The sequence below is a fragment of the Peromyscus leucopus genome, chromosome 3 (assembly GCF_004664715.2).
Source record: "Peromyscus leucopus breed LL Stock chromosome 3, UCI_PerLeu_2.1, whole genome shotgun sequence".
Lineage (NCBI taxonomy): Eukaryota > Metazoa > Chordata > Mammalia > Rodentia > Cricetidae > Peromyscus > Peromyscus leucopus.
The window spans coordinates 113477092-113493764 of NC_051065.1; the positions used below are offsets into that span (position 1 = coordinate 113477092).

General features: G+C 44.9%; 1 protein-coding gene across 5 annotated transcripts in view; it reads right to left on the bottom strand.

The window, feature by feature from the left end:
* Positions 1-16673, bottom strand: part of Frmd4b (FERM domain containing 4B) — a 334065-nt gene that overhangs the window by 188062 nt on the left and 129330 nt on the right. Inside the window, exon 1 of one of the 5 annotated variants that reach the window (XM_028855547.2) lies at positions 1111-1606. The exons of 3 other annotated variants lie outside the window; for them this stretch is intronic. In XM_028855547.2, the coding sequence (XP_028711380.1) occupies positions 1111-1272 (162 nt within the window). In that variant the 5' untranslated portion in view covers positions 1273-1606. Of the gene's footprint in view, positions 1-1110; positions 1607-16673 lie in introns of those variants that run through there. One more of the 5 variants, XM_028855564.2, reaches the window with a different exon arrangement.

Genomic DNA, 16673 nt, shown 5'->3' on the forward strand with positions numbered 1-16673 from the left:
CCTCAGAACTCTTGTAGTCTGTCCTTAGCTGGCCTTTATTCTATCTGGTTGATGGAAGACTATGACTTTTCAAAATCAAAGCTTGGTCACATGAGGGAGACACTATGACAGATATATTTCAGCCCTATTAGGAATAGGGTCAGGTTACGTGTGAGAGGTTCCAAAAATTGTAACAAAACTACTCCATATCCAGGAAACAAGTACAGGTAAAAAAAAAAAAATCTCCATAATTTAACAATGTAGTATTTTTTTATATTTTATCTTAAAGGTATTAATAATCAAAATAGAGGACTTTTAAAACCATATAATACTGTTCACAAAAATCCAGGCAAGTTGCAGTTCCAGAGAGGATGAATGGTCTCTTCACTGGGCAAAGTTGCGACAAATTTTGCCTGCAAGATGGGGCCAGCAAAGCAATAAAGAGGCTGTGTTGTGTGACAGATGAAATCCAAGCGCAAGCATTCCAGCGCTTGGCCAAGCCACCCTTCCCTTCCCTAGCCTGTCAGCCTCCCACAAAGTGCTCAAAATTTGCTGTGCTTCCTCCCCAAAGCCAGTCGACACAGCCCAGAATCAGCTTTTCCTGGCTGGTCTCTGCAAGCTGGGGCTGCCTGGTGGAAAAGTGCAATAAAATCAGATGGAAGAAGGCAAATTCACCGAGACATGCTCTGACAGCAAGCAATGATGGGAAATCAGAGCCTCTGAAATGGCCACCCCCCACGAAATGAAATAGAAATAATCCTCTCAACCCCTAAGTCGCTTTCCGCAAACGCTCTGCTGCAAAGCCACAGCCCCCTTTCCTGGTGCCAGCAGGTACCTCCATCACTTTGTAACACATGTCTGCTGGGGTGTGTGTGTGTGTGTGTGTGTGTGTGTGTGTGTGTGTGTGTGTGTAACTCCCAAGTGCCCTCATGCCCAACTGGGGAAAGAAAAAAAAAAAAAATGTCAGGCTACTGTTAGCTAGAGCCGCTGAGGATTTGCCCCAAGCACCAAGCTCCTCGCTAGGAGTTGAAAACAAAGCTATCAGAAGCGTGAGGTTATGAAATCATACAGGTGGACCGGCTCCGGGCTGAGCGCCCGGCATCCCGCAACCGGCCGGGCTCACCGGCTCACCTGATACACGTCCCGCAGCCCGCACCACGTCCGTAGCACCTGGTGGCAAGCCCGCAGCCTCTCGGTGTACCATCTCCGCAGCGTGGACACGGTCAAGTTCCACACGAAGCGGCTGCCGCTGAACAGCAAGTCCTCCACTCCGCACATGAACACCGAAGCCATTGCCACGGCTTTCCCTCCAAGCCTGGGGTCCCCGATACTGGGCGCGCCACGCTGCTGCAGCTGACAAGCCCCAGGGGTCAGATCTGCGACCAAACTCGCCTTTCACTGTGTGTCCCGGCCAGGTTGGGGCGGCATGCCCCGGGATTGGGCGCCCGCCAGCCAACGGCTGCGGCTGGCACGGAGGGAGGTTGTGTGTCACCCCGCCCGCCCGCAGCGCCAGCTTCCTAAGCTCCGCCAGGCCAGCCCTGGGCGCTCCCAGGGCGCGGGAAGCCCTGGCCGGTGAGGACTCCCCGCGGTGCTGCTCCAGGGTGCAGGGCCGCTGGCGAAGCCCAGCAACTCTTTGCAGGCCTAGTGGGGAGCTGCATTTCAGCGCGCTTGCACACACACACACACACACACACACACACACACACACACACACACACACGGCCCCTTTATTCTATTCTATCAGGTTTCTCTGCCTTGCATCTTGCTCTGTCCACCTCACCGATAAACACCTTTGGGAAAGCCACAGAAGCAGAAGGAAAGGGAAGAAAAAAAAATCCAGTAGCATTTCCCTTTAGATCTCACCCCTGGGGGAATTGTGCATGTTTTCTTGGCTTTGCTGAAGCCAGATGAAAAGACTCAAAGCAACAGTATGTGCGTGCCTCCAGACTCTCTGCTCCTAACTTGAGGGTCTCCAAGAAAATGCCAGCCTGCTGTGTCTACAAGCAAAGCAAATCCCCTGACACCTCGATGAGTCCGGTGCCAGTGAAGCTGTGGGCTCAGAAGAAAAACAAGGCGTCTTTGATCCTCTGCAAACAGCGTCCAGTTGTGACTCGCTGGGAAGCAGAAGGTTGGGAAGAGGATCCCTGGTCAGTTTGTATACTATTCAGCCTCAGGATATGCCTAGCTACAGCTGGCCTCACAAACCAGAATGGGGAGCTTGTCACTCAAAAGTAAATAAGAAATAAGCAGATAAATAGAAAGGTAAAAACTGTTCCTCAGCTCAAGAAGCCATGGGACAATTCGTGCTTTTGAAAGGTCTCCCACAGGGAGTGTGATATTGTATAAGGCATTTGAAAAGGGAATCCAAGGAGTCCCACATACCCTGCGTCTGTATCTTCCTTTAGAATGTTCGTATATTGCAGTCCCCAGAATCCTATCCCATTTCGCAGAGCAAGATTACTGCAGCTTGGAAGCAACCCCAATTAAATCCACTGGATCACATGTACACACACAAAGACAAGAGAGTTTAATGGGGATACCTGTGGGGAGAGAGGAGGCCAGCAGGAAAGGGAGGGAGTCAGAAGAGGGCAATGAGGATGAGTAGGATCGAGTTACATTACTCATGTGCATGAACGTATCACAAAAAGCCCATTATTATATATAATTCACATATGCTAATATAATAATAATAAAAACCCCACTGCATCAGATTTCAGGACGGAGATATATTCAGGTATTTTTCTCTGAATCTACCTGTTGGACATGGTGAGCATTTCATTAGTGATCCAGACCTGCACTGTTATCCTTGCTATTAAGTGGCTGAGAGGTAAGATGCCGAAGCTTTTCTGCCAAACTAGCTCCAGAGGCCTCAGGACAGATTATCTGTCAGTCAATCAGCTTCATTTCAGGTTTCAAATGCTTAGCATCTCAATTCAGGTGTAACACTAGCATTCAAAACAACACAAAAATCTGTACTCAAAACAAAACAAAACAAAAATCCTGCTGGTTTCAAAGTACCTGTAATTGGAAAACTTTTAACAGCCAGAAAAATTTTTTTTTTTTTTTTTTTTGCTTGGGGGTCTGTAGGATTCCTAGACACAACTACTCTGAGAACTGCTGCTCTTTCTTGGCAGTAAACCTGTCTGCTCATTCCTATTAACATTCTGGCTGTACTTCACCAGGATAATAGACATGGTGTTTACACACAATCTGATATAGGAGGTTTTACTGAACTGGGATAAAATGAAGCAAGCATAATTTGGAAAAGAAATGTCACCTTGCTGATGGGAAATTACTGAACTTCAAAAAATGGCCTGCTAGAGTAAACCATGGTACACACATCTTTTTTTAATGATGCAGTTGACTCAGTTCTCGGAAATGTCAGGCAGCCTAGGGAATACCAGAATAACACCCCCAACAGGTCAATTACCAGTGTCTCGTGACACTGTCCTCTGAGAAAAAGATGCTCTCAAGACACTTTGGCAGGTACTGATCAGGTCTCATGTCAGCAGTCAATTGCAGCCTGGGACATTTTCACTCAAGGTTTCAAAGCTAGTTCTTAAGAGAACTATCTTTCTTTTCTTTTTCATGTGTACATGCTTATGTGTGCCCATGCTTGCTCACATGCAGTCTAGAAGTTAATATGTTGATGTCTTCTTCAATCACTTATCTGCATTATTATTATTCCTTCCAGTGGGGGCTTCTGGAGTCAGGCTGGCCTCAGACTTGCTATGTAGTCAGGGCAATCTCTGTCTCCCAAGTGCTGAGATTACAGGTCGGTGCTAACACTACACCTAGTTTGTGTAGTACTGGAGATTAAATCCAGAGCCTGTGTATGCTGGCGGATAGGTATTCTACTGAGTGAGTCATATTCCCAGCTCCTCCAGCTTATTCTTCCAGACAGGGTCTCTCACTGAACTTAAGCTCACTTCTTGGCTAAATTAGCTGGCTAGTGTACCCCCAGGATCTGTCTGTCTCTGCCTCCTAGTTCTAGGGTTACAGGCATTCATGCTCACCTGATAGTTGTTGCTTGGTTGCTGAGGATCCGAACTTGGGTCCTCAGGCTTGCACAACAAGCACTTGACCCCCTGTGCTGCCAGCCTCACCCCCTACTCCTGCAGGAGGCCTGCACAACCTTTCAGAAAAGGAGACATAGTCTATAACAGGGTTTGCCAGACCAGCCAGTCAGCAGCACTTGGGGGCTGTCAGGTGGGAAGTGTTCAGGCCTCTTGTGGACCGGGAGCCATGGATACTAAGGTTAGTGATCTCGATTTTTACCTGGTCTCAGGGGATTCCAGTTCACATGAAAATTGTCACCCTGTGGGGGAGAAGAATGGCAGATGGGAGCTAAAACTGGCTTCAAACCCTGAGTATCTCGAATATACCCCTTAACCAAGCAAAGTCTGAAGGTCCTCAGGTATGACATGGGGATGCTGTCAGAACCCACTATGGGGGCTGGGGAAGTTCAAGTCAAAGCACTCTTTCGGAAGTGTTTAGAACGGTGGCTGACAAAAGGCGAGCACCCAGGACAACTAGCCAGCCTCACTACTAAAAGCAGGAATTGTCTGAACTTTTTGGATTTAGATAAAACAATAAGTAAAATATACATTAAAATGTTTATGTGTGTGACTACTTTGCCTGCACGTGTGTCTGTGTACCCTGTGCATGCGGTACCTGTGGAGGCCAGAAGAGGGCGTCATGTCCTCTGAAACTGGAGTTGCAATTGTGAGCGGCTGCGTGTGGGTGCTGGGATGCGAATCCAGGTCCCCTTGAAGAGTACCCAGTGCTCTTACCCACCAAGCCATCTCCCCAGTGCCCAAATAGGCATCTTTAAAGCTGACTGTGGTGGCCTAAGCTTGAATCTCAGTGCTAGGGAGGCAGAGATGGGTACAGCCCTGGGACTTGCTAGCCCAACCTAATCCTGAAACTCCAGGTCAGTGGCAGACCCTGTCTCAAAACAAAACAACAAACAAACAAAAACAAACAAAATCCAAATGACAACAATAACAACGAAAACCAAGATAGAGAGCTCTGGCCTCCACACACACATGAACACACATGCACACATGTGCCTGCACCCATACATGGAACCACTCAAACATGCAGACACGCATACACAAATAATGCTTTTTTAAAATAACTTTTAAATGACTCGGTAGGTCCTTTTCCTTTGCTGAGGGTAAGGGTCAGAGGTGACTTGTTTTGAAGAGCAGTTCTGATGCTCTGCTCCAAGCTCCCCAAAATGCTTTGAGAAGCTCAGTCTTCCCCATCAGAGCTGACTTTTCCTGTGGACTTGGAAAACAGAGTAGGCTCAAAGCCGGATGTAAGACAGAAGCCATCGCTCCCAGCAAACGCAGGTAGAGATGCTTCCTCTTCCATTCCAGGAACTGATGTGGGGGCAGCTGAATAGAGGTGTGTAGCTGCAGAGAAAAAGAGCAGCCTAGCTGACCAGCCACAGGGGAAGACCAGATCCCAGACCCACACCTTGAAGCCGATCTGTAATTTTCCATGGGAAGAGAGCTAAACGACACTAGTTTGAACACTCTCTTATTTCCCCCTTTTAACTCAAGGAGCAGATTTCCCCTCTCCCCAGCATCGGAGCTCCCTGCAACACACTGTAATTTCCTGCAGCTCTCTCCAGAGGGTTAGGGGATGCTTTGGCTGACAGCATTACTCACACACCTGGGAGTGCTGCTGTGGACGTCAAAGAAAATTTGTCATCATCCCCGAGGCTTCTGTAGGCTCTTCTTTAAACACTCAGCAGGAAGAGGAGCAACGGTGAGCTCCAGAAAGATGGTACAAACTCACAACCCCCAGAAATGGAGAGGCAGCCAGCTCTAACACGGCTCCCAGGGGCTCCCACTGCATATTAGAGTCCCTCTGAGCTGGGCACGATGATGTAACCCCAGTACTGGAGAGGCTGAGGCAGAAAGAGCTCAAATCTAAGAGTAGCCTGGGCAACACGGTAAGTTCCAATCTCACCTGGGTTACACAGAGGAAGCCCATTTCTAAGAAGCAAGAGGAAAAAAGAAACAAGAGTCCTTCTCACATCTGTGGACATTGTTCAGTCATACTCTGCATACCTAAAGTCAAGGTCTGAAAAACCATGAATATCTGACCCAAGGCTTAAGGTGGATGCAAGCAAGGTCCAGCTCAATGGTTTCTAAACAAGAACAATTTTGCACCCCACCTTAAATCTGTGCAATGTTTGCGTGTGTTTCTGGTTGTCACAACCAAGGAGTGCTCTTGGCATCTAGTTAACAGAGGTCTGAGATACTGCCCAGCCTGCTGCAGTACCTATGACAGTACCCAACATCAGAGTTCCGGCTTGAAGGACCCCAGGTCGACATAAACTCTGCACTCCACTTCTCCCCTCCTGTGACTTCTACCATGCAGAACCATCCTCCCCAAGGAGCCGGTGGGAGAAGAAATGAAGCAATCACCCCAGCTCAGATTTCACACCCCAGAATTATAAGGGACCCAAGCCTTCAAAGAAAGAACTGGAATTCTGTTTCCCACTGCTTCATTTTCTCTTTAAAAAAATATCATGAAAGGAAGGCATAATTTTCATCATAAGCTATTGATATTTTCTTCCTTTACTTTAAGCTTAATTGTTTTATTTAAGTTAAGCTTTTCTTTGGCATTTTTTTCATTTCTTGAGACAAATTCTCATGATGCAGTTAATCTAGCTTGAAACTCACTATGTGTTGTGGTTTGAATGAGAATGGTTCCCATGGGCTTATATTTTTGAATGGTTGATCCCAAGTTGGTGGAACTATTTTGAGAAGGATTAGGAGGTGTGGCTTTGTTGGAGAAGGTATGTCACTTGGGGTGGGCTTTGAGGTTCAAAAGTCTGTCTCTCAGTCAGCTTTTCTCTCTCTCTCTCTCTCTCTCTCTCTCTCTCTCTCTCTCTCTCTCTCTCTCCCTCCCTCCCTCCCTCCCTCCCTCCCTCCCTCCCTCCCTCCTCTCTCTTCTCCTCTCTCTCTTATAGCTTTGTGCCTTTCCTGGAACTCACTTGGTAGTGCAGGCTGGCCTCGAACTCACAGAGATCCACCTGGCTCTGCCTCCCAAGTGCTAGGATTAAAGGCGTGGGCCGCGCCTGCCGCCGCCGCCGCCACCTGCCACCGCCACCGCCACCACCACCACCCGGCATCTCTGACTCTTGAGTGTAGACATAAGGTGACAAATGCCCCATGTTCCTGTTGCCAGACGACATTCTCTAACAGCAATCAGAAAAGTAACTAAGACAGATACTTTGGGCTTTGCTCACCAAATCTCAGTAGTCATCACAACAGCAACATCAAAAAGCTTTTCACAAATTCTACGTTATTGGGAAAACTGGTACCTATGCCCCCCCCCCCACCCCTAGACATTGGGGAAGAGTCTTATCCATCCATCCATTCTCCTGGCTGGTACAGAGCAGGCAGTCTCTAACTGTTGACGGAAAGAACAATGAATGTCTGTCTCAGCAGTGAATACAGAAAGCAGTCCATCCAGTCTCCACACACAAACTCGCCTTTGCCAAAGGCCATCATCTGTACCATGTGTCAGTCAGAGACCCAAGCAACACACTCAGAACACACAGTGAGAGAACTGAGGCCATCTCTGTCTAAGAGGGCCTTGGAGGAGAGTGAGACTGTCAGACTTTTGAATGAGGACCATAAAGGAGCAGGCACTGCCACAGGGGGATCACGAGAGCCATATCATGCCGAGGGGAGCGGGGAGTCAGGAATGTCTCCCTGAGCAAAGACCATTTAAGCTGAGATTGACACCTGTGGAGGGGAGAGCTAGTGACCGTCAAGGAGGTGAAATCCAAGGCTCGGAGAGCTGTGATAACCAAGGTCCTGAGGTCAATAACCTTCTATATTTGTGAATTTTGGGGAGAAAGACAACAAGGGTCCAGGAGACACTAGGGATGAGGGACCAGGGAAATCAAGTAGGGGTGCGTATGCAGGATCACAGGGTGCAAAGAAAGAGCTTGAAGTAGGTCCCAGGAAAGACTCCATAACTAAGCCATGAGTCCCTCTGCCTCCTCCACACCTAGCATGCAGAATGGAGGAAGAGGAGCTGCGCCTGGTGGTACTTGCCTTTCGTTCTAGCTACTGGGGGTCTTAGGGTATGAGGATTGTAAATTCAAGATCTGCTTGGGCCACACAGTTGGTTGAAGGCCAGCCTTGGAAACACACTAAAACCAGGCCTCCAAACAAACAGGAAAATGAAGGTATGCAAGGCCTCTAGATTTAATCCTCAATACCACAACATATTAAATGCTAGAGACAGAACGCAGGAAGAGGTTGGTAGGAGAAGTTGTCCTTTACAAGCAGCCAGCTCCCAGCCCTGGGAACCCCCCTGTGCAGTAACTGTTTCTTGTGCAGAGGTCTGCACACCCTCTCTCTAGCTCTTACTCCCGAAGGCTGGAAGACCTGGCCAGTAGGGACATGTTCTTTTGCAGTCCCTCTAGAGCCAAAGGTTAGCTGTTTCGCCCTTTCCCGTTCTCTGTCTTCTTTCCCTGTGGAGCAACCAGTTCTCGGCCCTGTCCTCAAGCAGCAGGAGAGGAAGTAAGTGGGCAGGCAGCAGAAGGTCCTCAGGTACAGGGAGCCTGCCCCTATGCCTACAGCCAAAGATGAAGGATGGGTTAGTTGACTTCTGTGCCTAGGAATGGCATCCCCCAAGGCTGAAATCATGATAAACTAAATAACATCCCATATGAAGGCGGCGATTCAGCTTCCACTTTGGAAAGATCATTCCATCCCTGGAAGAACAGGAAGAGGAGGACTAGGAAAGGAAGGGGAGGGAAGGGAAGGGAAGAGGGGAGGAAGAAATGTGGGAAGAGAGAGGAAGGAGGAGGAAAGGAGAGAGAGGAGGGAAGAGAAAATCCCCATTCTCCTAATAATTCCATCCTTCTGTGTATCAAGTTGTATTCTCGCCACTCAAACACACAAGGAGGGACGATGCCCTTCTTGCCCGAATTACAGAGCAGTTCTAGGCTCCTGGTTGTTCCCATTTTGCTCATTAACCCACTGAGCAGATGCTGGAAATTCTTCCCAGGTCCAGTTTTACACCTCATTGATGCTGCTGCGAAAGTGTCTGGAGGGGATGCCGGCTCTATGGAAACCGGTGTGGACCAGACAGAAAGGGCTGACCCCATTTACAGAAGCAATGGTGACAGTCTTGTGACTGACTGCCCACCCCATAACCTGTCACCTTGTGTTTATACCTCATTTACATCCACATCGACAATGACAAAAATAAACTGTAATAAATTCCATAGCGTGCTTTTCTCCTAAATAAATACGATAGCTTCAGCTACACTTTCAGTTGACTTTCACAGTGTTTTCCAAGATCATGTAGAAAAAAAAGGTCATTTTAGTCCCAATTGATAGACAGGAATCTGATATATAGAGGGGTTAGAATAGCTGCCAAAGATCAGTGGGGAAAATTTATAAAGTCATTCTTATATGATGTAGCTGCTAAATTTTCAATCCTGCTCCGGGAGACAAAAGCATCTACTTATATTTATCAGTTATAATTTTCTTTGGCCTCATACTGAAATGTTAAGTAACGTCTTAGTTTGGGCTGCGGTGACAAAAGGCTCCTCATACCGAGAGACTTCAGCAGTAGAATTTACTTTTCATCATGGTGGAGGCTAAGAAGTCTGGTATTAAAGTGCTAGCTCACTTGGCATTGGAGGAGGGGCATTTCCTGGTCTGTGGGGGCTGTACCCTCACTGTATTCTCAGACAGCAGAGAGGGTAATTTCTTGATCTTCTCATCCCTGTCTAGGGGCACCTGTCTCCATAAGAGTCCATCTCCATGATGTCATTCCAACCTTCCTTCCTCCCAAAGGTCACACCTCTACCCATGGCATGGGGATCCACGCTTCGAATATAAATGTTGGGGAAACATGAACAGTCATTCTACTCTAGATTTTGATGGCTCCAGAATGCACTTTATTATTCTGGGAACTGAGTGTGACAAAAAGCACGCCCTTTGGGTTTACTAGGGTTCCATAAGAAAACAATGACAAAAAAAAAAAAAAAAAAAAAAAAAAAACCTAAGATGAGAAGTAACAGAATAGTATATGGAGGACAAGTGGACAAGTTCCTTGAGACACAGTGGCCTGTCGCATCTATACAAGAAACAGTAGCAGGGAAACAAACACATTTATGCAAATTCTTGATTCTTAAAAGACTTACTAACCTACCTTCCTGGGGCACAGATAGGAAAGTGAAAAGGAGAAATCGGCCAATGTCAAGGCTACGAAAGTACTTAAAACCAAAATAAAACAGGGCACTTAAGGCCAATCCATCTCGGTCTTCAAACAAATGTGAGTGATCAGTCTTGAAAATAGACCATTTTCCCAGCACCAGTAAAGTACAGAAAATTTGGTTTGATTATTGCTAGGAATTTCAAATATTTGGCCTTTGGCAGTACAAGCAAAAGCAAAGCCAAATTAAGTATCACAAAACAAAACAAAACAAAAAACCAACAACAATCCCAAAACAGACCCAAAAGCATTTCTCGTATTTTGCTATTCTAAAATTAACTTCACAGTGGAAGGTAACAACACACTGTACTTCACTATGAAATGGACTGTCTGCAAGAAGGAGCAAAGAGCCAGCATGCCACAGGCCTCCAGGCTGGGGCCAGTCTAGACAGTCGGGAAACAGTGTGCAGAGAACTGTGGGCAGTATCGAGGGCACAGGGCAGAGCGGCACGACCTGCTTGGAGTCCACAAAGAAAGCAAGGCTAGATTTCAGTTTGGAAGGGGCAGGCCAAAGACACTGAAGGTACACTTCCACACCTAGGAATGGGCTGTTAGTGTCTCGGACTGGGAAGGTTGCAGGTAGTCTTGGATCATGCCTTGTCGGCTCGTATGTCTGGGCAGATGCCATCAGCTGCCTAGTCATGATCTCTCCCTTTTTCAGAGACTCCGACGCTGCGGGCTGCAGCCTAAGATGGACTGTGGTTGATTTAGAACACTATTTCCTGAATAAGGCACAAAGTGGAGCCTTCTAAAAATATGCCCTTCAGTTGGGAATGTAGCTAGGCTAGTAGAGCATTTACATACAATACATGGACCCCAGAGTTCCATTCCTGACACTGTAGAAACTGGGTATGGAGGTGCTCATTTGGGTTTTAATCTCAGCACTTGAGAGAAAAAAAAGGTCAGAGGTTCCAGGTCATCTTGGCTACATAGCAACTTTAAGGCCCAATTTACATGAGATCCTGTCTCAAAAAATAAATAAAATAAGAAATCAAATAAAAAAAAATATCTCTTTAAGAGATGCAACAGAACAAAATTTTATCAGCACACAGAAAGAGATACAACATCATTAGTCAACAGGGAAGTGCAAATCAAAAACACAATAATAGACTGCTTCAAAGTCCACAAGAAGAAATAAAGAAATATGAATAGTGACAAATTGGGCTGGCTAGTGTTTATGTCAACTTGACACAGGCTAGAATCATCTGAGAGGAGGAAACTTCAACTGAGAAAATGCGTCCATACGATCTGGCTGCAGGCAAGCCTGTAGGGTATTTACTTAACTAACGATGCGGGAGGGTACAGCCCTTTGTAGGCAGTCCATCCCTAGGCTGATGGTCCAGAGTTCTAGGAAAAAGCAGGCTGAGCAAGCCATAAGTAGCAAGCCAGTAAGCAGTACCCCTCCACAGCCTCTGCATGAGTTTCTGCCTCCAGGTTTCTTCCCTGTTTAAGTACCTGCCCCAACGGCCTCTGATTATGAACGTATAAGCAAAATAACCCCTTTCTTCTCCAAGTTTCTTCGGGTCAGAGTGCTTTATCACCGCAACAGATACCCTAACTAAGACACACATATTAGCAAAGATTTGGAGAAACTGCAATCCTTCTGTCCTGCTGGTAGGAATAGGGCATGTTGTGGCCACTGTGGAAGAGATGCATTTCTTCAAGAGTCCATATAATGCAGGAACTTCACAAGAAGTAAAGCAGGCATAAAAAGAGATATATGTGCAAGAATTCATAGCAACAGTATTTAGATCAGCTGAAGGGTGAGAAGAAAATTCACAAGTACTACACTATGAACACACTTTAAAAATACAGGGCTGAGAATGAAGTTCAGCTGTAGCCGTGGGTTCAATCCCAGCACCATACACACAAGAATATGGTACACTCCCATTCAATCAACTGAATATTCTCAACAATGAAAAGGAATAAGGCATATACCGAAGAGAATCGAAAACATATGCTCAACAAAACTGGGGCACATGTGTTTACAGTGATATTGTTTATAGTAGCCCCAAAGTGGAAAACTCAAATGTCTAATACCTGATGAGGAGATGTACAGAATATGGTATATCTGCATTATTTATCCATAAATAGGAACAAGGTACCAACAGATGTTCCTGTTTTTTAATACTGAAAGCATCATATGAGGCAAAAGGAGATAAACAAAATGACAAAATTATAGATATCTTAGAAGTGGAGAATAAGTTAGTGGTCATGCAGTAGTCGGGACATGGATGGGGTGGATGAGAAATGACCACTAATGAATAAGGGATTTCTTCAGGGGGTGATGAAACTGGTCTGGAACTGCACAGTGGCAATCACAGCATAACCTTGAATATACCAAAAAACAGTGCAGCCTTAAGAGTATGAATTTTATGGCATGTGACGAAAAGTCAAACAATTGTAACTAAATAGCTGGTGTTGGACATGAGAGTGCACTCAGGAGAGGGGAAAAAAGATCACAAGTTCACAGCCAGCCTAAGCTACAGAGCAAGACACTGTCTCAAAAACAGAGGGCTGCCAGGTATGGTGGCACAGGCCTTTAACCCCAGCATTCAGGAGGCAAAGGCAGGTCAATTTCCTGAGCATTTGAGACCAGCCGGGTCTACATAGTGAGTTCCAAGACACCCAGGGTTATGGAGAGAGACCCTGTTTCAAAGACAAAACAAAGAAACACACAAACACCAAAGGCTAAGATGTGAGTGTGTGTGTGTGTGTGTGTGTGTGTGTGTGTGTGTGTGTGTGATTTACATGTCCCTATGTTCAATTTCCAGCAGCACAGAAATAAATAATCAACAGGAAACAGGGAGCTTTAAGAAAAGAACAAAATATAGTTCATGTCATGGATAAATCTTAAAACCACTTTGCGGAGTGAGAGAGGCTGATTACAAAGCCACAGCACACAACCCCATTTGTGTAAGAGGCCTCAGTCAGGAAGTAGATTAGTGGTTGCTCAGGGATGGAGGGGGAAGTAGAACTAGGAACTGACTGTGTGTGGACGCAGGGTTTCTAGTCGGAACAGTGAAATGTCTTGACGTTGGGTTATGTCTACAGAACTAGAACAACACAGGAAGCTGCTAAATCATATACCGTAAACATGTGAACCTTAAAAGAAAAGGCAAAAACACAGAACACAACTTTATCCGGATTTACAAGTATTCTGCAAGAAGCATGTAAACTTACTGCCAGCAACTAAAAAACAAGGCGTTAAACTTTCTGTTGATGTGGATAAAGAACATTTGTTATAAGAAAAAGTAAAAATAAAAATGGAAGAAAATGATGTACGTGAACATAGCCATAAAACTTAAAAAGATGGAGGAACATACACAAATGATAAAAGGGCTGAGAAAGAAGTCAGAGAAAGATCACCCTTTACAATAGCCACAAATAATATAAAATACCTTGGGATAACACTAACTAAACAAGTGAAGGACCTTTTTGATAAGAACTTTAAATCTCTAAAGAAAGAAATTGAAGAAGATATCAGAAAATGGAAGGATCTCCCATGCTCATGGATAGGTAGGATTAACATAGTAAAAATGGCAATCTTACCAAAAGCAATCTACAGATTCAATGCAATCCCCATCAAAATCCCAACACAATTTTTCACAGACTTGGAAAGAAAAATACTCAACTGTATATGGAAAAACAAAAGACCCAGGATAGCTAAAAGAATCCTATATGATAAAGCAACCCTTGGAGGCATCACCATCCCTGACCTCAAACTCTACTATAGAGCTATAGTAATAAAAACAGCTTGGTACTGGTATAAAAACTGACATACGGACCAATGGAATCGAATTGAAGACCCTGACATTAATCCATGCACATATGAACACCGGTTTTTGACAAAGGAGCCAAAACTATACAATGGAAAAAAGAAAGTATCTTCAACAAATGGTGCTGGTATAACTGGATGTCAATATGTAAAAGATTACAAATAGATCCATATCTGTCACCATGCACAAAACTCAAGTCCAAGTGGATCAAAGACCTAAACATAAATCCAGTTACACTAAACTTAATAGAAAAGAAAATAGGAAGCACTCTTGAACACATTGGCACCGGAGACCATTTCCTAAATAAAACACCAACAGCACAGACCCTGAGCACAACAATTAATAAATGGGACCTCTCGAAACTGAGAAGCTTTTGCAGGGCAAAAGACACAGTCAATAAGACAAAAAGACAGCCAACAGAATGGGAAAAGATCTTCACCAACCCCACATCTGACAGAGGATTGATCTCCACAATATATAAAGAACTCAAGAAACTAGACATCAAAGTACTGAACAGTCCAATTAAAAAATGGGCTAAAGAGCTAAACAGTGAATTCACAAAACAAGAACTACAAATGGCTGAAAGACATTTAAAGAAATGCTCAACATCCTTAATCATCAGAGAAATGCAAATCAAAACGACTCTGAGATACCACCTTACACCTGTCAGAATGGCTACGATCAAAAACACCAATGACAGTCAATATTGGAGAGGATGTGGAGCAAAGGGAACACTCCTCCACTGTTGGTGGGAATGTAAACTTGTAAAACCACTGTGGAAATCAGGATGGCGGTTTCTCAGAAAATTAGGAATCGAACTACCTTAAGACCCAGCCATCCCACTCTTGGGCATATACCCAAGGAATGCTGATTCATACCATAAAGATACATGCTCAGCTATGTTCATAGCAGCACTATTTGTAATAGCCAGAACCTGGAAACAACCTAGATGCCCATCAACGGAAGAATGGATGAAAAAAATGTGGTACATATACACAATGGAGTACTACTCAGCAGAGAAAAACAATGAAAGCATGAAATTTGCAGGCAAATGGATGGAACTAGAAAAAATCATCCTGAGTGAGGTAACCCAAACCCAGAAAGACAGTAATGGTATGTACTCACTCATAGGTGGATTCTAGATATAAAATAAAGAAAATCAGACCACAACCCATAGAACCATAGAGGCTATATATATAGCATGGAGGTCCCTAGGACAACTGTGGCTTATAATAAATTTCAGTTTTACTCAATTATTGAAAAAAAAAAGATGGAGGAACATATCGTGAATTATTATTGCTTTTTCTGTGGCAGGCTCTCCTGTAGTTCAGGTTAGCCTTGTAGTCCAGGCTAGTTTCAGGATGACTTTGAATTCCTAATCCTCCATATTCACAGTGCTTGGGTCAAGGCTGCATTACGCTACCTGGTAAGAATGATTAACAATAGTGCTTTCTGAGTTGAACTTACTGGATAACCTGTATTTGGTGGAGGGCTTCCTCCCCTGGTTGTCTATATCAGGACATGCAACTTTAGAATTTCCAGTTTTGACGTGCACACACCATCAAACAAAATGCTAGTCAGTGAGTCCATCACACCCTTGGTCCTCAGCTGCTCATTTCCTGGGCTGCCAGATGAGATGGCTCACATTGTTTGCTGCTCAACACCCTGCTGATATAAGTGGAGGTTGTCCTGTAACCAGAACTCCAGTGGGTAAGCCAGAACTCACAGCTCTGACAAAAGATTCCAGCCAGGTGTGGTGGTTTTTGCTTGTAATCTCAGCATTTGGGAGGTGGAAATAGTGAGATCAGGAGTTCAAGGCCAGTCTCAGCTACATATTGAAATTAGTTTGAGGTGTGTGAAACCCTGTCTTAAAAAGCAAACAGCAACAACAACAAAGCCCATACAGATGCAAACAAAGAGAGAAAACATCCCCTTCATCTAAATCACACAAAACATTATATACCCAAGTATTTAGATAGTGTCTCTTTCCCCTAAAGGTATGTGATTCCTAGTTTCTTGAATATCCCTCCAGACACAATCAGTCCTCATGGCACAAGTCTGGAGAGTTATTTTACAAGAGTAAATAAAGGATGATGCAATGGCAAAAAAAAGGGCAACTCAGTATATTCAAAACTCACATGTTTTTAAAAGAAGTCATTTGAGGCAATCTGGTAAAATTGGATTTAAAGGAAGAAAAGAATTGGAAGAAATAAGTTCCAAGAGAAGACTCCGATGTGCCAGGACTGTTAAATTGTTTCTACCCGACAGGGTATCAAGTCACAAGAATTGTCTGAACAGAAAATGTAATTGGTTCTCTCCGTTTCCAAATGGGTGAACAGTCCATACTGAATTTGTCATTTCTCCCCAAAGAGGAACCGAGGGTGATCCAACATTCACTATGGGAGCTTTGAGACTGCAACCTTCCAAAAAGCCTGTGAATGAGTGCCCCTATCCTTGGTAAGCCTCACACTTTCATTTCCTTCACCCTGGAGTCCTTCAGAGCAAGAATTCCTCCAGCAGGCAACCCCAGAGCACTCAACTGGTTCTGATCCTAACGTCTCTGCATCCATTCAGTCTGTGCTGAGGTTCCCACTTCTTTGTGGGGAATGATGGTTTAAGTCTGAAAATCCAGGCAACAAAATTGGATCT